We start from the raw sequence: 27,684 nt of genomic DNA on the forward strand, positions 1-27,684 counted from the left end.
ACAGTGCCAATTACATAACTAGCAACAACAAATCCACTCCATGGTATACCATGTGCCACAGTAAACCCCCAAAAGAAAAAGACAATTTGAAAGACTCACATGGCACTCAGATATGGGTTGGCACACCATTTTAGAGTTTGGGGGCTCTATAGCTACAGTAAATTCTCACTCTCACTCTCCTGTCTCCTGTTTTAACTTATCCTTTGAATTAAAAACGCCTGTATCTTGAAGCATTAACAAGTTGGGAAGGTAAGCTATGGTTTACAATTTTATATGTCAAAACTAGAATTATACAATTGATTCTAAACTGAAATGGAAACCAGTGTGGTATTCAAGAATTAGCTATACCTTTGTAAATTCAATTATGAAGCAAATTTAGAATATATTTGTTGGCATAATGGCACGTTTCATGTTGTCCAGGCATAAATACATTAAAATTTTTTACATTTATTTCTGTGATACTAGGTAGTGACTAAACATTGTTCAGCATGCTGGGTCATCCTAACTCTAGTGACTATGTTAAGGGCATTATTTCCCTACCATGTTTAAAAATAATAAAATATTTTCTTTCTACATCGGTTTTGGGGCAATGAAGTTTCATCAAAGCACTGCAAGCATACACTACCTTTTTATGGAAAAAATCATTAGCATGTTCAAAAACTTGGGCAAATGGAATGGAACAGAATGTTCCAGTAGCTTGAATTTGCTGGAGGACTTTTGAATTGGCTGGAGCAGTTTAATGTATTTATTTATGACCCTTCTGGGGAGATGTGGTCTACCTTGGCAGCATCTGCATCTAAATAGGAACTGACCTGGAATGAGGTTCCTGGAATGAGGTTGAGTCTAATGAATGGTGTGGTGACGTACATTCATTTACACTGGACCAGTTCAAAGTCACCAACTGTCTTCTGTATATTTGAAGAAATCTGGACGCTTCATAAAAGCCCACAGCAATATCTCTCGAGACGTGATCTTCTCAGAAGACACTTTGAACTCCCGCAAGACTACTTGCACGTCACGTCCTACTTACAAACAATTTCTCGTAGACACTTTAACATCCTGCGAGACAAGGAAGTGAGACAAAAGGACAGCTGCTGTACAGGCTTTTAAATGATGGTCACGCAGCGCAACATGCAGATCACGCAGCACATCACAAGCAGCAGCTGGCTTAAAGGACATAACTCATTCACTACAGCTTTGTTACTGGAAATATATCAAGAAATAAAAAATGAATGAAAATGAATGAAATGAAAAAAACAGTCTCTTTAAATTGTATACCCAGTGATCCAAAACTGGGGGTTGGCCAGCGAAGCCACACAGACAATGAATGAATGGGCCAAAACTTCAGTCGAGGTCCCGGCGGCTCTAGTAACAACAATGCACTGCCATGCACTCCAAATTAGCTTTGTATTTTGGCAGTAAGTTTTTTAGGCTGTTTGGTTACTTTGCATTTAACATTTGTGCGTATTGTGTCTTATTTATTCAGGAGGAATGCCAAACAAAATGACACCTAGTACTTCAGGAGGAATGAAATAATCATCTTCTTCTATTGACTGGTCATATCAATACGGCAGAGTAACTGAATAAATGAGAAGTTCTATGAGATAATGTGATCTCTTTTGCTGTATGTCAAACTGATTTCTAGTATTTTATGGATCCACAGAATTTTCTTTCATGTGGTTTGACAGTGGAGAACTGTGTCTCTCTGCTTTTGAAACTGTTACTGAGATCAGCTTATTTGCTGACATGCTCTTTGCCATGTTTGTATTATAAGGAGTTTCTGTTCAGCTTGGCGTAAATACAGCTAGTTTTAGACTTGAGTTTTGCAAGTTTCCCACCCTGACTGCTCGAATTTTGAATGTTAAGCTTTGTTTTTGGTTTCACCTTTTCCGACAGTTTGCTTGTGACTGAAAGTAATGATATGTGAAAATGTCCTACCTCTATGTGGAATGTTTTGATAAACACAAAGAGTTCAATCAGAGTACCTTTTAACTTTTAAAAATTATCTACCCATATCTTCTTCCAGATTTTCTGAGTATTTACATCGAATGAGTAAATATTTATGTATGGTAATGGCCTTCTGATGTTTTTCTTAAGGTATGAAAACTAGTTTTTTAACTCCAGGATGAAATTCGCTTTTGCTGTCATGTTGTACATATGGTGGAAAAGTGATTTTAAGATGTATTGTTGACTTTGTTGAAGTTTTCTGACTTGCAGGCGAGTTGGCACTTCTTTCAATGAATGGTCTAGCTTCATCAGATTTTAGGCATTGCATTGCTGTTAACAAAACTTTTTTTGTCCTGTGGAAATTTCTTTACCTGGTCTTTGGAAAAAATATCTGCATAGCTGTACTTTGGTTGTAGTCTAACTTGATTATATTCAGTACTCTTTAACAGGCAGGCTGTACAAATGTAAAAGCTTCTGGTTGTGATACAAGTGTTATCCATACCAATAGATAAGAGACTTTGTGCATTTCCAAATTATTACTAAATGCCTATCTATATGAATAGTATTGTTCTACCACAGTAAGATCATAGGTAACAATAGGCTTCTCCTTTTTTTTTATTTATTTTATTAATTTTATTGGAATCCATACAAAGCAATCAAGTTTTTACAAATAGAAAAATTAAGTTAAGAACAGATCGATCCCCACCCCTGAGAGAGAGAGCAAGCTAAACGGCATAAAATGTAAGGCTTGTAAACATACCTAAATTAATAAATTCTCTGTGCTTCATGAACTTATTTTAAAATATTACTGATTAGATCCTGCCATGTTTTGAAAAAAGTCTGTATGGATCCTCTAACTGAGTATTTGATTTTTTCCAATTTCAAATAATATAACACATAGGTTTCCCACTGACTTAAAAGAGGAGAGTTTGGGTTCTTCCAGTTTATCAGAATAAGTCTGCGTGCCAAGAGTGTAGTGAATAACCCCAAACACAGCTGTTAATGGGTTAGGAGGGATTGTGAGTCCAAGGTTGTCTGAGAGGTAATTAAAAATTTTGTCCAGAATAATGTTAATTTGGTGCAGGCCCAGAACATGTGACCCAGTGAGGCTGGAACTTGGTTGCAACGTTCGCAGGTTGGATCATGCCCTGGAAACATTTTGGAGAGTTTTAGTCGAGACAGATGTGCTCGATATATAATTTTGAATTGTATAATTGTATGCTTTGCGCATATGGAGCTCGAGTGAATTCTCTGCATTGCTACTTTCCACTCCTTTTCTGATATATTAATTGAGAGATCTTTTCCCAGTGTCCTCTTGGATCTTTGAAAGGGAGGGATTGTAAAATGATTTTATATATTGTAGAGATGGAGTCTAACTCCTTGAGATTGAGCAATATTTTTCCAGCATGGATGAGGGTGCAAGATGAGGAAAATCTGGAAGGTTCTGTTTAACAAAGTTCCTGATTTGAAGATAGTGAAAGAAATGTGTAGCTGGAATGTTAAATTTGGAATGTAATTGTTCATAGGATGCAAAGACGTTGTCTATATAAAGATCTCTAAGCAAGTTAATTCCAAATTTTTTCCAGATATTAAAACTGCATATGTTTGTGAAGGTTGAAAGAGGTGGTTCTCTTGCAGAGGTGCCACAGATAGAAGCTTCTCCGTCTTAAAATGCTTTCTACATTGGTTCCAGATTCTAAGTGAGTGGAGCACAATTGGGTTATTAGTGTATTGCCGATAGAGTGTGTTTATTGGAGCACAGAGCAAGGAATACAAAGAAGTACTGCAGGATTTTACTTCTATTGCGGTCCAAGCCTGTGTATGTTCTTCTATTTGTGTCCAGGTTCTTATCGCCTGTATATTTGCTGCCCAGTAATAAAACTGGAAGTTAGGTAGAGCCATGCCGCCTTCTGCCTTTTGTCTTTGTAGGGTCGCTCTTTTGATGCGTGGATGTTTTGAATTCCAAATAAATGAGGTTATTGTTGAATCTAATTGCTTAAAGAATGATTTATTAATGTATATTGGATGTTTTGAAATAAAAAGGAGCTTAGGAAGAATATTCATCTTAACAGTGTTAATTCTTCCAGCTAGTGTGAGATGAAGGGTTGACCATCTATGCAAGTCTTGTTTAATTTTTTCCATGCAGGCGCGAAATTTTGTTGATAAGAGCTTTATGTTTACTTGTGATGTTTACCCTAGGTATTTAAACTGTTCTGCAATGATAAAAGGTAGGGTGTCTAATCTAATATTATATGCTTGAGAATTCACTGGAAAGAGTACACTTTTATTCAGATTAATTCTGAGACCAGAGATCTTTTGAAATTCTGTGAGTGCTGCTAAGACTGCAGGCACAGAATTTTCTGGGTCGATATATACAGTACCATATCATCTGCATATAATGAGATTTTCTGTTCCAGTCCTTCTCTGCTAATCCCCTTTATCTGATCAGTATTTCGACAATGTATTGCCAGTGGTTCAATGGCAATGCAAACAGCAGCGGTGACAAGGGCATCCTTGTCTGTGCCACGTTCTAGTTTAAAGTAGTCTGAGCAAATGTTGTTGATGCAAACTGAAGCTTCTGGGTTAGTATACAGTAATTTAATCCACGCACAAATGTTGGGCCAAACCCAAACTTCTCCAATGTAGTAAAAGGTATTTCCATTCAATCATGTCAATGCTTTTCTGCATCCAATGATAATAATATTTCTGGGGTGTTTGATTTAGTTGGTGAGTATATTACATTAAACAGGCGTGAAGATTTGAAGATAAGTGTCGGCCCCTAATAAATCCAGTTTGGTCTTGTGATATTACGAGGGAGCACTTTCTCCATCCTTCTAGCTATGATTTTAGAGAGTATTTTAACGTCGTTATTCAGAAGTGAAATTGGTCTGTATGATGCACATTGTAATAAGTCCTTATTTTGTTTTGGAAAACAGTGATTAGTGCTTGGCGAAAGGTTTGTGGAAGAGATTGGTTATCTCTGGCTTCTGTAAATGTTGCTAATAGGAGGGAGCTAGCTGAGCGGAGAATTTCTTGTAAAACTCTGCAGGGTAGCCATCAGGGCCTGCTGCTTTCCACCTTGGAGTGACTTTATAGCATCTAGTAATTCTGATAATGCAGAGGTTTATCAAGTTCCTCCACACTAAAAGCGTCAATTTGTGGTATCTGTAATGTATCCAGAAATGCATTAGATTGTATATTGTCTTCTTTAAACTCAGTAGTATATAGGGATTTATAGTAGTCTCTGAAAGTGTGCATTATATTTTTGTGTTCGATGATTTTATCTCCGTGTTAGTGATTACGAGATTGCATTGCACTTCTTGCTTGTGAATTTGTTGAGCTAAAAGCTTATTAGCTTTCTCTCCATGTTCATAATAATGATGTCTGGATTTGTAAATTAGTTGTTCAGTTTCTTTAGTTGTCAAGAGGTTTAATTCTGAATGTAGAGCCTGCCTCCTCTATGTAGAGTCTCGCTTGGTAGTCGGGCATGTTCTTCATCTATTTTAGTAATTTCGCTTTTTATCTCTGCTACTTTCTTGGCTTCGGATTTATTTCTGTGGGAAAGATATGAGATAATCTGTCCTCTTAAGAAGGCCTTAAGAGTTTCCCAGAGTATTCCTGCAGAGATCTCAGGGGATGTATTTGTCTCTAGAAAGAATTTGATTTGTTTGGATATAAATTCAGTACAATTCTCGTCAGCTAATAGAAGCGGGTTGAGGCCATCTGCGGGTGAGTGTATGGGGCTTAGTAATTTCAGCTCCAAGATCATAGGTGCATGGTCAGAAATAACAATAGCATCGTATTTACAAGATTTAATCTTAGGCAAGAAGTTATTATCTATAAAAAGTAATCAATCCTTGAGTAGCAATGATGTACTGGTGAGTAGAAAGAATATGTTCTTGAATTTGGGTTTAAAACCTCCAGGGATCTGATAAGTTGTGATCAGTTATAAACTTTGTAATTATCTTTGCGGTGTTAGTTGCGTTCCCCTGTGGAGGAAGTCTATCTAAAAGTGGATTTAGAACACAATTAAAGTCCCCAGCCATTATAACTTTATGAGTGTTCAGATTGGGAATGGACGCAAATAAATTTTGTATAAATTCCTTATCATCAACATTAGGTGCATAAACATTTATCAAAATCATTTTAAAGTTAGATAAGTCTCCCATGACCATTACATATCTCCCTTCAGGATCCAATACTACATCTGATGCTACAAATGGTACTGTTCTATGTATGAGAATTCCCACACCTCTAGTTTTCTTTGTAAAACTAGAATGGAACATTTGGCCAGTCCAGTCTTTTGCAGCGGAACTGATCCTTGCTTAGTAAGTGGGTTTCCTGTAAAAATACTATTTTAGCATTTAGACCTGTTAGGTGAGAGAATACTTTCTTTCTCTTTAATTCGTGATTCAGGCCTTTAACATTCCAGCTTACGAGGTTAACTGTCCCATCATGGAGACACTGATTCTGAGTTTTTGATGTCATTTTATAGTCTTAACTGGAAGTGAGACAGTTTAGGTCTTAATTTCCTATTTCCCCTAGAGTTGTTGCCATGCAGCTTATTATTACGTTGGTAGTTATAATTATAAAGATTAGATGATAGATTAGGTATAGATCAAGCCTGCTCTCTTTCTCTCCCCCCTTAACCCCCACCCCCCTTTTTTCCTCCCCAAGTGAGGCTAAAACCCACTTCACACAGTCCCAGTCCTCTGACATACCTAGAGACAGAGCACGTCCAAAGCAAAACAAGCCCCATGCAGCGGCTTTAGGGTTAAAAGATAGAGATATCTGTTACCAATATAGTCTTTAAAAAGAAAAAAGAATTTTGCACTTAAAATATATATATAGTCTTCAGCAATTTTAGTGCATTAAGATGATACACCCAGATAATAAACCCGGGTGATGGTGTTAAAGATGTGTCCAGAATAAGCATAACAAGTCTTAATGCAGTAATAGCAATAACAATAAACCAAGGGTATGATATTGAACAGTCTCGTTTAGGGTAGAGATGAAATAATTAGAAAAAAAAAGTAATTAAGCACAATAAAACATAAACAGATAGCGCCCTAGTAATACTAAGTAATAATGAGAATATATGCTGATAAAAACCCGTATTTTAAAACAAATAAATCAGACAGTAGATTATTAATCCTTGCTTTATCATTAACCGCCATGACTCACTATTATGTATCAGAATAGTCCTGGGATCAGCTTTCTTAATTCCTTTTCTGCTTCTTCCTTGCTAGCGAAGACATAGAATTGACCCTGCCATTCCACTTTCAGTTTTGCGGATACAAGAGGCTGTATTTGATGCTGGCTTGCCGTAACCGCTGTTTAATGTTGTAGAAGGCTGCGCGTTTAGTAGCTGTTGCTGGAGAGAACTCAGGGAAGATACAAATGTAGTTATTTTCAAATGTAATATCTTCCTTGTTTCTGAGGAGTGCCATCACCTCTAGCTTAAATGATAATCGTTCAAAACGAACTATTAAAGACCTTGGTCTGGGTCTAACGGTGTTTAATCCGCGTACGCGATAAGCCTCTGCTATCTCAGATTCCCGATTATTTTTGAAAAAAGTTCAGCTGCGAATTTCACCGGGTTTGAACTTTCTTGATTCTCAGGCAGACCTTCAATTCTGACATTATACCTTCTACTACCATCTTCCAAAGCAGCCAGTCTGTCTCCAAGTTTTTTGCATTCTGAGCTGACATTTTCTGCTTTTTCTTCAGCACTGGTAGCTGAATTTTCAGCTAATTCAATCCTAGTCGTAAATGTCTCCTTGAGATCCTCCAATTGATCAGTAAGTGTTTCAATTTTACCCAGCATCAGTCGCATCTCCACTTGGATTTCTTGTCGCAGCCTTTCATTTGCCTGTTGGAGCATCAGCCGCTGCGTTTTGTTTGTTTGTTGCAACTCCTGCAGCTGCATTTCGTTTGCTTGTTGCCATTCCTGTTTCAATACCAGCATCTCCTGTTTCAATTCCTGTTTCAGTCTCTCATGTGCCTTTGTCCTTGCTTTCTCATTTTCCTTCTCGGTTTTCTTTATATCTTGTATGAGCTCAGCGTACATCACCTGCAGTGTAGACATTTCAATTGTGCTTTCTTGTACCGTAGGTGAAGCGTTAAGCTCTACTGTAGCCGGTGTCCTCGCTATTCCCGGCTCGCGTGGAGTAATTGAGATCGCGGACTGTAAAGCCTTTTCCAGTTTCAGGTGTTCTTCTCCGATCGGCGAGCTATCGAGATCTGCACTCACGATCGTACATTCGCTCCCCTTTTCACTCTCAGCCGCCGACGATGTAGGGGACCCTGGTCCCGAAGAGTCTGTACTTTCGCCCAGCTGCTCCAGGTCTCTCTCTGAAAGGCTGTATCTTGAGCTAGGGCTTGCTGATCTTAGCTTGGGTGCAGCTTTAGCTTTCGATTCTTTTGGACCCCCTTTCTTGCTGGCCATGTTTATATATGCTTACATATATACTGTAGCAGTCTCCTTGGGTTGAATAGATACAGGATATCTCAGGATAATAAGCAAATAATATGAAAAAAACACAGCTGCTAGCGGAGCTCCACTTCAGACGTCCATCTCTCGCATCGGAGGAGACCAACCTCCTTTCATTAATAAGGTATTGGTTAGGTAGAAATCTCTAGTCCTGCTGTACTTGGGTCAACCAATACCACTGAATTCTAAGCTTGATCAAAATAAGTAATTGTGTACTTCATCAGGGAGGTTCTTTCCCCTCAAGCAGGCCCAACTGGTGTTTTGATTCCTGTGAATATGTTTGATCTTTTTTGATGAGGAGTTTTCATAATTATTCTGAGATACATAATTATAATATGTTCTTCTCTGACATGACAGTAGTAGTTAGATCTTGAATGGCAGAAACTTTTTCCAGATTGTCTTTTGTCAAAGACACATCTAAACAATTACAAGTTGCTGTCTGATACTTAGATTTTTGGTATGTCAGAGCCTTGGGTTGTGAGTTTGTTGTATTCCTGTAGACTTCTGGTTTTATTAGAATGTTCCTTACATTGAGTAAACACCTAGTAGTCTAATTTCTGTGAATAGTTTTCCCCACTTTTAATCATGCATGAGGTAGTCATGTGCTGGCTTCTCCTGTCCATTCTCATGACATATGTGTGCTGGGTAGTTGCACATTTTTTAGAAATTTATTGAAGATTTTGTTTGCCCATGTTTATGTACAAATCCCCCCTTAATTTTTTTGTCTTGTATGTGCTTTGAAATTATGATAATATATACATTGGTTGAAATTATCAGTGAGCTATAATAATAACAATCCTTTACATTTATGTGTCTGCTTTCTCACAACACAAAGTGCTTTTCAGATTGAATGGGGAGCCACTTAAACCACCACTAATGTGTAGCATCCATCTGGATGATGTGACGGTATCTATCTATCTATCTATCTATCTATCTATCTATCTATCTATCTATCTATCTATCTATCTATCTATCTATCTATCTACAGCATCTGTCTGTCTGCTTTTGATGAGAGAACTACTTAACAGATTTAGATCTGTTTTTTTTCTACAATTTGCTTGAACATTCTGGTTGATGTTATGACTTCTCTCATTGCGCTAAGCATCAAAGATCGTTTGTAGAAACAATTTATTTGCACAAATCCGAGAGAGAGGCTGTAGGCCGAGGGGAGGGTGGCGGGGCCCTTCTCACTCACGCGTCAGCCTCCGTTCGAGTCGGTCTTCCTCTTGTCAAGTGTTGGAGCATATCTTGCCTCATCTTAGCTAGTGATACCTGTTTGTTCAACAGACATTATCATCTACAGATTGTTAAGGAGTAACATATGACATTTTTGAGAGAGTGATCAGAGATACGTTGTGTTTCAGAGGGTAGCTGCTGTTTGCCAGAGGTATCACGGCCATGTGCTTTTCTCCCCACGCTGGGGAAGCTCTCCTGTCAGAGCTGAACACAATCAGATACAGTGCCAACGTTTGACGTTGGGGCATACCTACCTTTCACTTGGCCAGAAGTACTTTTTTGTTTTATTACTTGATTTTTAAAGTTTGTCCTGTTTCACTACAGTGTGGGCGGAGCCGGGGGGACAGCTGGTATATATATAAAATTCTATATTCTATAGTATATGTGTAGGTATGCTCACCACACACGTTAGCTGTTAGGTGGTAAAGGGGTGAGAAACAGATAGCCAGTTAGAGGCATGATAATTAGTGGCCCAGAATGAACAGGCCATTGAGGGCAATTTAGCCTGGATATCGGGATACACCCTGCTCTTTAGGAAGGATGCCCAGTGATCTCTTATGACCACAGAGAGTCAGGACCTTGGATTTATATCTCATCCGTAGGATGGAACCAATTTTATAGCACAGAGTCCTTGTCACTACACCTGGGGCATTGGAATCTATGTTCAGTCTACAGGGTAAACACTCCCTGCTGGGCTCACCAACACCAGCAGCAACCCAAGCTTTTCCTAAATGGTCTCCAATCAAAGTACTAGCCAGGCCTGAACATGCCTAGCTTTAGGTGGATCGCCTCTTCTGAAGTGATGTGATGTGGCTGCTGGAGCTGACAGATATCTTTGGCTATGTTCACATTTCTAAATTTGTATTTATAAATGGCATTTATAAATGAAAATGATCTCCAGCCACACTAGCATTTTCACATTATTAGTACACAATATTGAATGAAAATGCATATAACGTAGACACTAGCCTGCACTGGGCATGAATGAGCACATTGATGGAAAAATCTTTGAAGAGATGGTAATGCTATCAGCCACAGGGTGTATAACAGAATTGTAGCAGCCAGTAAATGAATTGCATTTTGCATGTGTATGCAAATTTCAAACTGTACAAAAAAATTATATTCAGAAAGGTAAGCAACGCAACAAGTGCTATGGAAAGCAACTCTACTGTACCCACTACAGTATATTGGAATATAGTTTTCCTCCATGAAGGATGACCATCCAAGGAACGACATGTTTAAAACCCCTTATCAAGCGGGGTCATTTTTGCTAAATTGCTTGTAATTCGACCTCTCCAAATTAGAATCATTGCTGTTATGGAGTATAAACACATGTTTGGTCTCTTTGTAAGGTTAACATTCTCTAGTTTCACCCTTAGTAGTCAGAATCACTGTAGGTGTGACTGATCAAAAGTTATGCACATTAGAATTCACAGAAAAAATGAATTTTTTTGTTCTCGCCTAAGTTTTTTTGTGAAAATAAAGGAAAATAAAGCTGCAGTAGGTAGGTGGGGACAGAAACACACTATGTACCAACAGAATAACTTGTTGACTACTCACATTTCAAATTTAAAGAATACCTGTAAAAATGACATTTTTTACACCAGTTTTATGTGGGCATGCCCAGGGGCTTTTTAGAGGGACCATTATCCACATTTTGGAACGTATGGAAAAAGTGTAATAACTTTTGAATGCTTCAACCCACAGATATCAATGAGGGCTCTACTGAAAGCTTACACCTAAAGGAATCTATATCTACATACAGTGTCACTCTATTAGTTATAAAAATAATAAAAACAATAAAAAATACACATTTCAATATAAAAATAGTCAACACAAGTCTTATGGGCCAAAATATATATATATATTTTATTTTTACTTTTTTAATAAAATGCACACAAACTATATACTTTTTTACAAACTGTTACAACACAGCTCAGCGTTTTTCCATGTGCCACTGATTGTAGCAACCACTAGCAGGCAGAAAGCACAAGGGCGTGTCACATGTCGCTCTCTGCCATTAGAGGTCTCCTGGTACGATAGATCACTATCACACCGCGTACATGCATCTATTACTTAATCGAGAGTGTATTTACGTATATCTGTACTTTTATCCATATTTAAAATGCGAAAAAACCTGGTGAAATCACAATAATAAACCACGCACCAAGTCTGCAGACTGGCACAAATGGCAGCTTCGCACAGCTCCGATCGGTTTTGTTTACAAGTTAGCATGGCAAGTTACATATCGGCGTGCTCAGCTGCTCATTGGCTGTAAGTTTGGAGTGTCACTCACAGCGTCCAATCAAACTGGTAGATTCTACCAGGGTTTGGAGTTGTGCGTCATCGTTCAGCTGTCTGTGACACTCGTTGGCTATACGTAATTGGCCAACTTAGGTGTCAATCAGAAGCTAACACTTCCGTGTAACATGCTGTAGCATGGTTATTGCCGACAGAAACAAATTACGTCTGATATGACCAATAGAAATGAAAAAAAATGTCGGAGCTAGTCTCAAGTTAAGAAACGTTTTCTGGAGTTTTTGTTCCTTTGAGGATCTATCGTATGTTTTGGACCTAATCGTTTTACTGGATTATATTCCCTGGAGCCTTACGGACAGAATGAGATCAATATTGCTCGGAAATATTGATGTTTGACTTGCAGAGAGCCTTCAAACGTAGGAAAAGTCAACTCTTAAAAGTATTTTTATTTATTTACCTCTCTGTAAAAAAGGATTTAGTGTCAGTGCTGTGGTTGTTGTGTGTCAAAATGGTTTATATCATCGGAAAGACGAGACTCTGAATTTTCATTTGATGTGTAGTATGTCGAGGTGCATGACAGAGGGGCATGCACACATGGCTGTGACATGATTGTGACGTCGTCAAATCGTCATTATGTACCGGGATCGGTACGTGTGCATGTTAAGGGGTCTGAGCATGATTCCTTTCAGGGAAGGGCTACACAATAAGCAGGAACAAATCAGAGAGTAACGTTTTCAAAATGGTTTTTTTTTTATTTTTACTCATCCGTGATGTAATGCCAAGCTGCTGTTTTCAGAAGTATATTTCTCTGGAGACAGCTTTCAAAAATCACCAAAAATCACCATTTTCAGGGGTTAAAAAAGTTGGCATAGTGCAGGAGAAAGGTAAAAACATGAGACTAATGAGACATTTCCATTGCAATGAGAACACTTTTATAAGTATGTGACTTTATCTGCTATTTTTATGGTATATTGTGCCACAGGTTTCCATTTGATTGTTGCTAGGGGCTGCTACGTGAGTTCCAGTACATGTTTAAAAAGAAGACCTGAGAATGCTGCTGCCTTGATCTGAATCTGAACTTTGTTTGCTTGCTCACTCCATTCCTTCTCATCTTATCTCACTATTACCTGATTATTGCTAGCTGTTGATATTTATATTGGATTATTCTTTAACCCTGTGGCTGTACTGAACTTAACCTAAAGACTACAGTTCTTCTTCCTAAATCCAATTGATTTTTCTCTGGAGCTATAAAAACAGGTAAGTTCAATACCACTTAATTAAGTCCTGGCACAAAGAGTGAAGTCTACAAAACAGTTTAATGGTACCAGTTAGAGTGCAATGTTGGTGTAATGGCATTAACAGTCTCAGATTTTATTACTTCTGAGCCATTCCAACAGGTCCATATTTTCTGTGTTCCATTGAAGATAGAAATGTACATATCTTTTGTTGATAAGGATCCAACAGCAAAGGCTTGGTAGAGTTTATTTCTCATGTACTGCATATTTAAATGTGTCTGCCATGTATGCCATTGGCAATAGCTACACTGAAAATAATTCTAGAAATCCAATGGCTACAATGTCACTTTCTTTTGCAAAGTATTCATAATAAAAGCTTGGATCCAGAGCACTAACAGTCACTAATATAAAAGATGATGTCACCACATATGTCCATATAAAATCACTTGTCTTTACAAACATGGTTGCAGCAATGAGATTGTGCACAAAATGATAGCATACATGTTAAACAACCATCTAAAAATGGCAACTCAATGAAGTCACCATCAGAAAGATGCATAAAAGAAAAACAAAGCACAAAACAAGTCTGATATGACTCAGTAAACATCAAACATAGAAAAGTTTGTTTAATTAGCTGACATTTTGGCTGTGAATACAAATGTTTATTAGCTCATAGATGTCAGACTCATTTTGCTTGTGTTGTGCTTCATTTCATATGTTGCCCATTCTGGAGTCTACTTTGCACTACATGATATTAGAGTTAAGGGACATGTCTGTTTTTAAGTGGCTGCTTAAAAGGAGAAGGCAAACAGGATTGTTCCTTCATGTCTGCTTTTCTCTTTCATTTCAGTTATTTCCTAAACATCAGAAGGTGAGAATCTGCTCTTTAGTTGTGTGAAGGTATGTATCATTTTTATTACTGTTTAAATACATTAAACTGAAAGTACACTGAGGAGTGGTTAGTGGTGCCTTCATCATAGATTCAGGTTTGAGTTCCACTAACTTTGTCTGCATTAAGTTTACCTATTCTCCTCATTTTTGTGTGGGTTTGCCCTAAATACCCATTTCTTTCTTCATGCAGATTCATGCAGATTGCAAATTTTCCTTTCTATGTGAATGGACATGCAATGAACTGTGCCTCACCTTGTAAAAAGTAACTTTATGAGTATTATGTTTTAGGCAAAACCTCATTTGTTATTGGGTTTAGTGAGTGTGAGTGAGTGGCTGTGCTTCACAAACAAATCATTCTGCCCACACACCCAAATTTTATTTAATACCACCCCTCCTACCTTCTTATCTACCGTGGCTGACAATGTACATAAACAACAGATCACAGTCACTGTTCTACAAAGATGATCTGGTTATTTTTCCAATATAAAACACCCTCCAATAGTCAATAAAATGTAATAAAGAGTGTGGCCAGGCGGTTGAGGACTGCTGAGTTAAAGAACTGGTGGCTAACTGAACGATAACTTGTCACTGGATCTGTAGTTACTAACATTTTTTTTTTCTTTGTGTTTCTGACACATTCACTTACATTTGATGTTTTTATAGTGTTTGAAAGCTTATTCCAACAACTATGGAAATAAAAATAGCATACAAATTGCTTTTCTTGGTAAGAAACATTACTGAATTTTGACATATTCCAGGTGTAAAAATTCTAAAAGTTTGACCTTTATTTTGAAGTTGCAGAAAATGGCCAAAAATTAAGTTCAGTTTAAAGAGTTACTGACCTGAATACAATGCCAATGTGTAGTAAACAACCATGTAATGCTTTGAAAATAAGACACATCCGTGATATAGACCTAATAGAGTAATAAAATTCAATGTACTCTACGGCCACATAAAAGCAGGGCTCACATGTAGTTAGGGATACAGATCAAGTAACCACTTGACTCCTCCAAAACGTCTATGAAATCGAATGCCTGCCCTTCAAGACATTTACATATTATTTGCTTCAGAAACACACTATTTACATTTAAAGTTATTAGGGCGTGCTGCCCCCTGCTTGCTTTGCTTGCCAACCCCCAGGAAAGCACTACGCACTAGCCACTTTGCGGCTCTGGTGCTCACATATGGGGAAGCAGATGTACAATTTAAACAGATTGTTATTTTCATGGGAATTGTTACATATGCATAATAGACCTATTTTACATTAAAAATAGTTACATAGTCATCATATCTTATCGAAGAAACTTATATTTCATGTTGCTTTAGATATATTCATTTTGTTATATGTTTTCATTCTGTTTGGCTTTGGAATACTTTTTAAACTTACACTTTCATTGTAAAATTTCAGTAAAAACAATATTTTGAATGAACTTTTCATCAATATCGCATTGAATTTTGATTCTGTTTTTGGACTTACATCGTGACAACGCAATGTATAACTTCCCGTTAGCAAATATTGTTTCTTTCTCTGTAATAAATAAACCGACTTTTGCGAATATTTGTCCCTGTGATTTGTTAATTGTCATTGCCAATAGCTATTCTAACGGGAAACTGTAAACGTTTTAATACAAATGGCATATCAAGATCTCCTTTTGTGTCTAATGTTATCCGCGGAAGATGTACTACATTACCTTTCTTGTCGTCTGTTAAAATTTTACATGTCAGAATTGTTTGACCAATTTTGAAAACAACTAATATTGTCCTATTGCAAAGCCCATAACTCAAACGTAAATTACACAATAACATTACGATACATTCTTCTTTCAACTGGACGGTGTTAACGGTTGTAGATATTCTATGGGATATTGTAAGCTGATGTTTTTATTTTCCACACCATCACCACCAACTGTTTCAGCATAGTCTATTGATAACGCATTTAACCAATTTGTCGTGTAACAATTTTCGCATTAATTCATTTGACTTCATCGTTTCTCAGTGCTAGGATTGCCTGTGTACTTGTTTCTTCTGTTGATAACCCTTCGGGATGACATTATTCAATTAGATTTGGACATAATAAGTCGTCTTTTATTAGTAAATTAAAGTGAGGAAAACTTAAAAAAATGTATAAGAGCTGAGAGAGCAGAAACTGTGTCTGACAAAAGCATTCACACGAATGAGAGGTGAGAGGACCATGGGCATGGGCCGTTAACCTTAAATTGTTGAGAGGAGTGCGGGACTTGAAAAAATCTCTTGGCAATAGTCTCATCTCGTGGGACTTGAAAAAAATCTCTTGGCAATAGTCTTGTCTTGCCTCAAAATTTCCTTTTATAATGGAGAGATTTGCTTAGTAGATGCTTTTATTGAGAACTCAACATAATTGAGTAACATCTGTCTGGGAACTGCTTGGTAGCAAGGCTCAAAATTGATTTCCACAAGTGAAAAACTCAAAGCAGAATATAAGCTAGTTACCATTCCCAAATTTACAAAACCTACCAGCTATCACTAAGGCAGAAATTCGCCAAACAAGAGAGTCCTAAAAATGCTTAATGCAAGTGTAATATGTAATGCAAGTTTTAAAAATCTAGTTAAATTAGTAACTGTAATATGGTTATGATGGGATTTTATTTGGAAACTTGTTCAGGGCAAATTTTGCACAAATAAGTTTTTCTTCACACAGAGAACTATAGATGCATTGAATAATTTAACAAGCAGTTGAGTAGAGAGGATTTTAGTCACTTTCAAAATTAGACTTAATGTTATTTTGGAGAAATTAAGTACATAGGTATGGAAAGCTTTATTGGGCTGAATGGCCTGTTCGTATATAAATCTTTCTAATTATTCTTCCTCATTACTGGGGAATATAATTAGAATAGAGTACTGTGTTACTTTGTACTGCGCTACCTAAAACTCTGATGAATGAGTATTGTATGTGTATGTTAGATATTGTAGTTTGTCCTATGATGGACTACCACCCTCTCAAGAGTTGGATCTAACTTTGTATCCTGGGCTTCTGGGAGAAACTGTGAACCCTTGCATTGTGAACTAACTGATTTGGAAAACAGATGAATGACTACAAAAATCAAAGTGACTCTTCCTATCTTTGAATACAGTGTTGCATTTGGATCTCAAAATGCAATATCCCTTAACATGAACCCATCTAATCATATTATGTACTCTGCATATCCTGGAGGGGGTTTGTGGTGTCCTTAACAATTTATAAAGACTTGAACTAAAACAATTGATATCCTGTTTTGCAGAATATAACATAAAAAATGTAAAACCAAGTTTTGCACTGAAGGATAACTTGTCCTTTTCTGGTGAATGAAACCACAGGTTCATTATTCAATATATTTGAAAAGTAAAATAAGTGTTTCCTGGATTTTTTTTTTATTTAAAGCATTATCTGTAAATGTGATGCTGTGGTGCTTTGGTACTGCTTTTCACCCAGTGGTGCCTGGATGACCCTAGTGACGATATTTGCTAATGCCATTGTGATGTGAAGCACCAGAAAAGAAGAAGCGGAGAAGAAGTTGGAAGAGCAGAGAAGGGCCTTGAAAGATAGAGTATTGAGGATGAATTGGAAGAAGACAGGATATATGAGGTTTAATGATGATCAGGATTCAGAGGTTAGCTTGCAGGGAGAGCTATTGACAAGAGTGGATACATTTAAATATCTAGGATCAGTGGTAGCCCAATATGGAATATTAGATGCAGAGACAACCTATAGTGTGCAGTATTGATGGAACAACTGGAAGAAGGGATCAGGAGTATTGTGTGATTGAAAAATTAAGGAGAAGGTTAAAGGCAAGGTGCAATGAGGCATGGAGCTGAGACATGGGCAATAAAGGGAAAGCAGAAGGAAGAATTAGATGCAGCAAAATTAGAATGTTGAAATGGATGTGTGGAGCTACAAAATAGGACAGAATAAGAAATGAGACAGAGGCACAATAAAAGTGTAAGATAAAACTACCAAAGTGAAGGAAAGTAGTTTGATGTGGTATGGACAGGTGATGAGGAGAGACAATTAATTTTTGAGCAAAACAGTGATGGGAATGGAAGTACAGGGGAAGAGAAAGTGAGGGGGGTCAAGGCAGAGGTGGTTGGACAAAGAAAAAGAAGTTCTGAAGTAAAAGAGTAAGTGGGGAGGAAGTGAAGGACTGAGCTGAATGGAGAATGCTGTTCAAGCACATCAACCCCACACAGAAGTGAGAAAACATAAAGAGGGAGCAGAAGAAGGTGGTGCCTGGACAAGCTTCACTCTGTTGTATCACAATAACAGTATTATAATCATTTAAGGTAAAGAACACATAGATTATGCATTTGGCCTTGGTGTATGTACATAAAATCCCTAATCTGATTGTGTGCTGGTATTTCCACTTTCTCTGTCTTTGGTTTTTTTGACCCACAGGCCAAAACATACTGTTGGGCTCATTAATTGCTTGGAATTGTTGTGTGTGCAAAATGATATACATTTAGCACTCAATGGTCTCCTGAATTTAAAAAATTGAGGTGGTATATTTATTAATTTAATAACCGTCGTTAATTTTGCTCTCTGCTTCCACAGAAGTCTTTGAATGTTAAAGTATGTAAAAATTGGTAGTTATATTCTTACTCAGTAGTCTTTATCGCAAAATGAATGTGAAGAAGCCATTGAGATGTATTATTTTCTGTTAGTAGTCGTGGGTATGTATATAAAAAGAAGAGTAATATTTATAAAGGTATTTAATGTGTGAAATGAATTGACTCTTTAATGGCGCATTGTGTCACTGCTACATGTCTAATTGAATTGCATTTTTTTTTCAGCAATTGTACGCTAAACACAGAGGCAAAATGTGTACCACTAGAGGAATATCCATTGGTATTGATCTGGGCACTACTTATTCATGTGTCGGAGTGTTTCAGCATGGCAAAGTAGAGATCATTGCCAATGACCAGGGTAACAGAACCACCCCCAGCTATGTGGCCTTTACAGACACAGAAAGACTCATAGGAGATTCCGCTAAAAATCAAGTAGCCATGAACCCTAATAACACCATCTTTGATGCAAAGCGACTGATTGGAAGAAAATATGATGATGAAGTAGTTCAATCTGACATGAAGCTCTGGCCATTCAAGGTGGTCAGTGATGGAGGGAAGCCCAGAGTCCAAGTGCTGTACAAAGGGGAGACAAAAACCTTTTATCCAGAAGAAATCTCTTCTATGGTCCTGTCCAAGATGAAAGAGATTGCAGAAGCATATCTAGGTCAGAAAGTCATAAATGCTGTTATCACAGTCCCTGCCTACTTCAACGATTCTCAGCGTCAGGCCACTAAAGATGCGGGTGTAATCGCTGGGCTAAACGTGTTGAGGATTATCAATGAACCCACAGCTGCTGCTATTGCCTATGGATTAGATAAGGGCAGAAGAGGGGAGCGTAATGTCTTGATCTTTGACTTAGGTGGAGGCACCTTTGATGTATCAATCCTTACCATTGAAGATGGGATTTTTGAGGTGAAAGCCACAGCTGGAGACACTCATTTGGGAGGAGAGGACTTTGACAACCGTATGGTGAACCATTTCATTGAAGAATTCAAAAGGAAATACAAAAAGGACATTGGCCAGAACAAAAGGGCACTCCGGAGACTGAGAACATCATGTGAAAGAGCTAAGAGGACCCTCTCATCCAGCACTCAAGCCAGTATTGAAATAGACTCATTGTATGAAGGCTTTGACTTCTATACTTCCATCACCAGGGCACGCTTTGAGGAGATGAATTCTGACCTTTTCAGAGGCACATTGGAGCCAGTGGACAAAGCTCTAAGAGATGCCAAAATGGACAAGTCTCAGATTCATGACATTGTCCTGGTTGGTGGCTCAACTCGCATCCCAAAAATTCAAAAGCTGCTTCAAGACTTTTTCCATGGCAGAGAACTGAACAAAAGCATCAACCCTGACGAAGCTGTTGCATATGGAGCTTCTGTACAGGCAGCCATCCTGATAGGAGATACCTCTGAAAATGTGCAAGACTTGCTATTGTTAGATGTTGCTCCTCTCTCTTTGGGTATAGAGACCGCTGGAGGTGTCATGACTGCCCTTATCAAGCGCAATACAACTATCCCCACCAAACAAACACAGACCTTCACTACCTACTCTGACAATCAGCCAGGGGTTCTTATTCAAGTGTATGAAGGAGAACGGGCCATGACAAAAGACAATAATCTTTTAGGGAAGTTTCAGTTGACTGGCATTCCCCCAGCTCCACGAGGTGTTCCACAGATTGAGGTGACCTTTGATATCGATGCCAATGGTATTCTCAATGTGTTGGCAATGGACAAGAGTACAGGCAAGGAAAACAAGATCACCATTACCAATGACAAGGGTCGACTGAGCAAAGAGGAAATTGAGAAAATGGTGCAGGATGCTGAAAAGTACAAGGCAGATGATGAAGCCCAAAGGGACAAGATTGCAGCAAAAAACTCTTTGGAATCTTATGCCTTCAACATGAAGAATATTGTGGAAGAAGAGAACATTGCAGGCAATATTATCAAAGATGACAAGAAAATGATTGTGGATAAATGCAACCAAACTATGTCTTGGCTTGAAAACAACCAACTAGCAGACAAGGAAGAATTTGATCATCGCTTGAAAGAGCTAGAGAAAATGTGTAGTCCCATCATCACTAAACTGTACCAGGGATCAATGCCAGGTGGTGTGACTGGGGGTTATGGAACAAAGGTGGACTCAGGGTTTGCTTCACAGGGCCCCACCATTGAAGAAGTGGATTAGCAACGTCAACTGGAAGTATAAGCTGAACTGGACAATGTAGGGATGATTTTCCTAGCTTATTTAAGAAACTGACAAACCTTAATGATCTTTGCCTTTTTTTCTGGTCAATGTGTGTCTGGCATTCAGACTTATGTTTTAGCAGGGTATCTTTTTTGTTGCCTAAAATTAAAGATAAGAAAATAGAAAAGAAAAGTAAGTTTACTATCATTTTAATTTATTTATTAATTTTCTTTACACTAGAGTATGTTAGCCCAAATATATTTGTTGAAACTAATTTTTGCTTATCCAATCATAATCTCAAAATGTATAGAACACTCCTTAAAGTGTAGGGTGCTTCCTCGTGTCTTGGCATAGTTGCCCAGCCACTATCTCTCCCATCACTTCACCACCTAATAGCTTAAATGTGGTGAGTGTCCCGCCACATCACATCATCCAGGTGGACACTGCACATTGGTGGTGGTTGAAGTGGCTCTCCACTAACTATATAAATCACTTTGAGTATTAAGAAAAGTACTAGATAAAGGATATATCTTCTACATGCATTTTTTGATAAAATAGTAACAGTTACTCCCAGAAGTACCAGAGTATAACAAGAACAAGAAAGGGATTCTTATAACACTGTACTTTTGAATGATCTCTTGACCAGCCATTAGTCTTGTTTACTCTCTAGGTGATAGTTTGTGTTTTATATACAGTAGTTACAAATATTCACGAGTGAGTGGACAGATGTGAGTAACTAAATGAATACAAGTGAGTGGAGCCAATAATTGTGTAATGAGCCAAGAAGGCCTTTGTTGTTTTTGAGCTTTTATGCCACAATGCTGTGCATTTATCTTTTATCTTGTCATTACTAATGTTGGCAACTCAGCAGCAATTGCTATCTACATGCTATCTCCCATTCAATATCAAAATATTTTGGTTAACAGTTTCTTTTATAGTATGGTTGATTGCCATTACTATTACTATCATACAGTCACAGCTCCTCAAGATGACAGTAGTCTGAACTATTACTCACAGTCAAATGTTTACTTTAGGTCGTTAGTAAGTCATGTAAATATGCATTGCCATATGAACAAAGCCAACCCTGCCTTGGTTGTTAAGCTGGAAAAGAAACAGTGAACCGGTTTACCTTGTGTGCTGGCCAATGACACTGTTGCACCTTTTCTCACTCATTTGTTATAATATGGAATGTCTGGCAGTTCGTTCCCACTAGGGGTTGCTAGTCATCCAAGGATGTTGCATTACTTGGAAAAGACTTCCAGCCAGTGGCTCTACCACCATTTTTTTGCTGTGTCACTTAAATGTTTCAAGGCAACAAAACTGCTGTGCAGTTAATTTAGACTAGTGTTTACTTTGGACACCATATTTTAGAATTAAAGCTATTCAACTCATTCTGTGACAAAACATTAACATATGTAATGAATTATTTGATTAAACATAAGTATTTCCAGTTTCACATTTTATTGCTATAAAACACTAATCACAGAGGATTTAATTTCGCTCCTTTGAGACTGATGAATAGAAAAAGACTCTTTAATGTCGAAGTGAAAATGGATCTCTAAAAAGTACTCTACATTAGTTTGTCCTGAGGAGGTAAGTATTGAATGTGATAAATAAATATCTGCATAGCTTGTTTGGAATACAAGAGGGAATCTAAGGACACTTAGGACATCTCAGCAGCCTTAATGGCAGGTTTCATTGGAAGTAAGACTTCACAAGAAGTAAATTTTCAATTACATAGCTTCATTGTAATTCTAAAATACTAGGGGACTCTGCCCCCTGCTCACTTCGCTCGCAAACCCCCGGGCGGCCGCTACGTGCTAGCCACTTAGTGGATCTGCTGCTCACATATGGGGAAGCAGATGTACAATTTGATTGTTATTTTCATGGGAATTGTTACATATGCATAATAGAACAAATTATTTTACATTACAGTGAGTAATTAACCATAGTAAAAAATAGTAAAATGTAATAAATTGAAAGAAAATTATGTTTCATGTTGCATTAGAGGTATTCATTGTGTTACACATTTTCAATTCTGTTTTGCTTTGAAATTAACATGCAAATATTTTTTAAACTTACACTTTTAATGTAAAACTTCAGTAAAAACAATTTTTTGAATGAACTTTTTGTCAATATAGCATTGAATTTTGATTCCGTGTTTAGACTTATATAGTGACAACACTACGTATAACTGCCTGTTAGTGGAAATTGTTTCTTTTTCTTTTTAAATAAACCTACTTTTTCGAATGTTTGTTCCTGTGATTTGTTAATTTTCATAGCAAAAACTATTGTAACGGGAAATTGTAAATGTTTTAATACGAATGGCATATGTGAACGGAACCCGGGCACAGACAGGCAGACATGTTGTTTTTCCACCACCACACGTTTATTTACAATTACTATTTACAAAAGTCAAGTGCACACAAACCCCCACAAAGTCATGGCCACACAATGCCTTCTTCTTCGGGCCGCCTCCACACACTCTTCTGCTTCGTCCTGCTTCCACCTGACTCCAGCCTCGAATGAAGGGAGGCGGCCTCTTTTATTATCACCCAGATGTGCTCCAGGTGGGTTCCAGCAATCACCCGCCGACACGCCCCGTGTGGCGGAAGTGCTGGCTGCATCCCCGGAAGCACCCCGGGTGTCCCTGCTGCTCTTCCCCCAGCACTTCCTGGTGTGGCAGAAGTGCTGAGATCCAGGGCTCCAAAGGCATGGGGGCGCCCCCTGGTGGTGACCATGGGCCCCTACAGGGTGGAGCTTCAAAGCTCAGCGCCCGTGGCCCCCAAAGGAACCAGGACGGTCACCCCCAGGCGCAAGCCCTCCTCCAGTCCTCCTGAGCTTCCCGGCCGGGTCGCCACCCCAGCCACCTCTAACACATATCAAGATCTCCTTTGGTGTCTAATGTTATCCGCGGAAGATGTACTGCATTACCTTTATTGTCGTCTGTTATTGCATAGCCCATCACTCAGACATAAATTACACAATAACATTACGATATATCCTTCTTTAAATAGTAATTCAGCCGGTGGAAGACAGGACGGTGATAATGGTTGTAGATATTCTATGGGACATTGTAAGTTGATGTTTTCTTCTTCCAAATCATCACCACCAACTGTTTCAACATAGTGTATTAATACGTATTTAACCAATTTGCCGTGTAAACAATCGACAATTTTCATTTTTGATTTGTTTGACTTCATCGATTCTCGGTGCTAGGATATCCCGTGTACTCATTTCTTCTGTTTCAACCCTTTGGGATGAAATTCTTCAATATGATTTGGACATAACAAGTCTTCTTTTATTGGAAACTTAAAGTGAGGAAAACATAAAACTTTATAAGAGCTGAGAGCGCAGGAACTGTGTCTGACAAAAGCATTCACACGAATGAGAGGTGAGAGGACCGTGGATGTGGTTGAAAATGGTCGAAAGGAGGGTGGGACTTGAAAAAAATCTCTTGGCAACAGTCTTGTCTCAAGATTTTCTTTTATAATAGAGAGACAAGTTGTAGGAAACCATTATTTGCTTGGGCCAATACTCCAGTTTTCCTTTAAAAAAGCAGAGCATTTGCACAGTGAGTTAAACTTAGCAACAATAGAAAGAAACTAAATAAAGGGAATTATCAGTTGACAATGTTTTCCTTGTTAGGAAACAAAACATTTGAAGAAAGCAAAGTGAAAACGACTGAAAAAAGTACAAATATTTAACACCAATAACATACAGTATAAAGTGGTAGCACATTGATGGGAGCCACTATAACATCCTCTTTTTTATATGACTGTCTCATTCCCTGTCTCACTCTCCTTCTTTCTCCTATTATGTTTCAGCCAATGTTTCTCCCTTGGCTGGTGTTCAAAATCATCTTTTATGTCTTTTTGCACGCATGTAATTCATATGTTTGTGTAAATATTGTTATGTATGTTAATTGTTTGCATTATTTTTGGTTTTTAATTAGTTTTGTGTATTATTTAATGTGTATGTGTCTATGCTTCTTCTGTGTTCCTTAAGAGGTGGGGTCACCTGTGCATTTATAAAGGCTGAGGTCCCTTGTACTACATTGAAAACTGTTCGAGGTATTGGTGAGTTCTGCTTTTCATTGCAAATTATTTAAGGTGTTCTTAGGTTTTTTGACCTTTTGCTCTGTTTAAACCATTAACTGGAACCTTCTTTCGTCCATATATACTGCTATAGCCTGCAGCTCGGTCGCCGTGTGAGGCGGAGTTGTGCCTGCCCATATAAGGCCGTCTGTCAGCAGCTATCCAATAGACATGCTGCCACGAAATATTCACGGGTGAAGGACTGTGCTTATGCAAACAAAGATGAGATGGTCAGGCACAAACTCAGCGTAAGTGCAAGAGAAACTTTTAAGTGCCGGGTCTTAGCTAACATTAAATAAAGCCGTGGACATCGCAAGATCGCACGAAATAGCACAAGCACAGCTGAGAACCTTCGATGCATGTACTCCGAGTGGCTCACGTGAACTGACTTTGCAGGACTGAGAAAGGTAAACCCGTGCATGCAGTGTGTGATGTAACAATCCTCTGATGCTGAACAAGCCTTTTGTACAAATATCAATAGGAAAGCAACGTGTAAAGCTTATGTTTAAATTACGTTCATAGACACGCTGCCACTAAATATTCGCAGGCATATCTACAACTTAATACCGGGAATGCCTGTTAAACATCATAGGTTCACGAGTATCGATTTGGGTAGTGATTACTTCGATGAATGAAAAACACATTACACAATTGAGAAGGCAGCAAAAGACTATGAAGCGAGTGACGCATACAAGCGTATTCATAAGTGCAGCCACTGCAGAAACAAAGCACGGTGTAAACCTTAAGTTTAAATTAAGTTCATAGACAGGCTGCCGCTGTCGTTTGTCATGCCTGAGACGAATATGATATTTGCGAGATAGATCGCACAAGATAGCACAAGCACAGCTGAGAAGCTTCGATGCATGTACTCCGAGTGGCTCACGTGAACTGACTTTGTTCTGGCTTTAACTACTGTGAAATAAACAGACACAAACTGGAAGCGTGAGTCTGTGCCTTTTAATAATCTCGAGAGAGAAACATGGTGGCAGTGTAGGTGACAGAACTGTGCCGAAAGTCACGCCAGTTTGCTGTTAAAAGTTCAGGACGCGGAGACACTACCATGAAAGGAAAATGGAGGGTCTGAGACCGCCACTGACATTAAGCCTTGATGCTAAAGACCTGGAAAAGTCATAGAGAACATGGAAGGACGAGTTCAGATTATTCACAGAACTTGCAATGCCGGAGGCAGAGGAAAACACTAAGGTCAGATTATTATCTTATTGGCGAGAGTGGGAGAGAATTGTGTCAGGTGCTGACCGGTGATGTAAGACCTGATGAGTTAACCATGAGCTTGATGATACGTAAATTTGATGAACATTACAACCCAAAAATAAACGAAACTGTAGAGAGATAGATTTTTTTCAAGAAATCAGGCAAGGGGAGAAAATATAGACGACTATGTCACAGATCTGAGAGTGTTAGCAGGCACATGCAATTTTGGGGAGATTAAAACTTCCCTTATACGTGACCGAATTGTGTGCGGAACCAGTGATGCAAGTTTTGACAGGTGCATACAAATATGCAGAGCCACAGAACTGTCAAAGGAGAACAGCAGAACAGTCACACGGGGTTCCCTATTCTACTGCATACTTCTCCCAGTGCGTCTCTCTCTCAACCCTCTGTGCGGGAACATTATCATAAGGCTTAACAATCCTATTGTTACACCTTCTACATGCACCCAGCCGTCTTTATTACGGAGTCTTCCTTGCTTTACCGCTGGCTGCTTCTTTCCATTCACCTTCCCAGCTCTTTATTTAAACAGTTTTCCTTCTCACTTTTCCTAAACATAGAAGGCTATTCTCAACTTGGAGACCGACAGTCAAGTAACTTAAAAACCTAGAACACAGGCAGGAGATGGGCTTCAGACCTGAGAACTGAAGAGACAGGAGTAATTGTAATTTTTAACTGTCACTTTTGTTGTACTGCTGGTCATTGGCTACAGGATATACAAGTGCAGGAAAAGATTACATTAACAGTATTTGAAAAGCTATTCAGTCTGAATATGGAAAATAATTCTAAAGGAAAGGATCTGAGTTTGAAATTGGGCAACTTTGGGCAAATCAGTTTATTGCTTAACTTTTTATGTAACAGTAAGTTATGAAGTGAAAACAGTTAATGGTATAGAAGATAGCTAAATGGTAATGAAGTGAAAATGGTTAAACTGAAATAAAAGTGAAAACAATCACAAGTGAAAATATTACAAAGTTTCAATTTGCAATTAATATCTGAAAAAGAAAGCCGTTTTCTTACAAGTAATGAATCATTGCTTTCTTAAGACAACTTCAAATGAATGCATAGTCAGAAGGAGATTTACTCTACCTGGGAGAGGAAACTAATTCAGAGTCGGCGCTTCTCATGCTATGAGATCTCACAAGTGTCTCCATTATCAATTAGATGTTGTAATAGACGGCTGGGACACCCATAGAATTGAAGAATGGGGGAAGGCAACTGCTTTTGGATAATAATTCCCCCAGGACATTAGATGGCAGCTTCCCTGCAGTGTAGCATTGCCCAGGGCACCATGGGTCATGTGGTTTTATACCGCAGCCCTGCTGGGTACCGTGGGTACCCCCATGGGACGCTGCAAGAGAACCTGGGGTTAAGGACAGAAGACCCAAAGTAATTCCGGATGATTAAAGAACTGGGATTCTCCATCTGACTCTGGCTCGCTTGCTGGGTCTTCAGCAGCCCTTTATATACAACCCCAAATAAGACAAAGTTGGGACAGTGTGGAAAATGTGAATAAAAAAATAAAGCAGTA

General features: G+C 38.4%; 1 protein-coding gene across 1 annotated transcript; it reads left to right on the plus strand.

Moving 5' to 3' along the window:
- Window positions 1–18,891: 18,891 nt before the first annotated feature.
- LOC120527521 (heat shock 70 kDa protein-like) lies at window positions 18,892–20,826 on the plus strand. Its single transcript, XM_039751020.1, has one exon. The coding sequence runs from the start codon at window positions 18,892–18,894 to the stop codon at window positions 20,824–20,826; it is 1,935 nt and encodes a 644-aa protein (XP_039606954.1).
- Window positions 20,827–27,684: the final 6,858 nt, after the last annotated feature.

The sequence above is a fragment of the Polypterus senegalus genome, chromosome 4, assembly GCF_016835505.1.
Source record: "Polypterus senegalus isolate Bchr_013 chromosome 4, ASM1683550v1, whole genome shotgun sequence".
Taxonomy (NCBI): domain Eukaryota; kingdom Metazoa; phylum Chordata; class Cladistia; order Polypteriformes; family Polypteridae; genus Polypterus; species Polypterus senegalus.

Coding starts and splice junctions, on each gene's coding strand:
- LOC120527521 (XM_039751020.1), top strand. CDS start 18,892: ATGTGTACCACTAGAGGAATATCCATTGGTATTGATCTGGGCACTACT.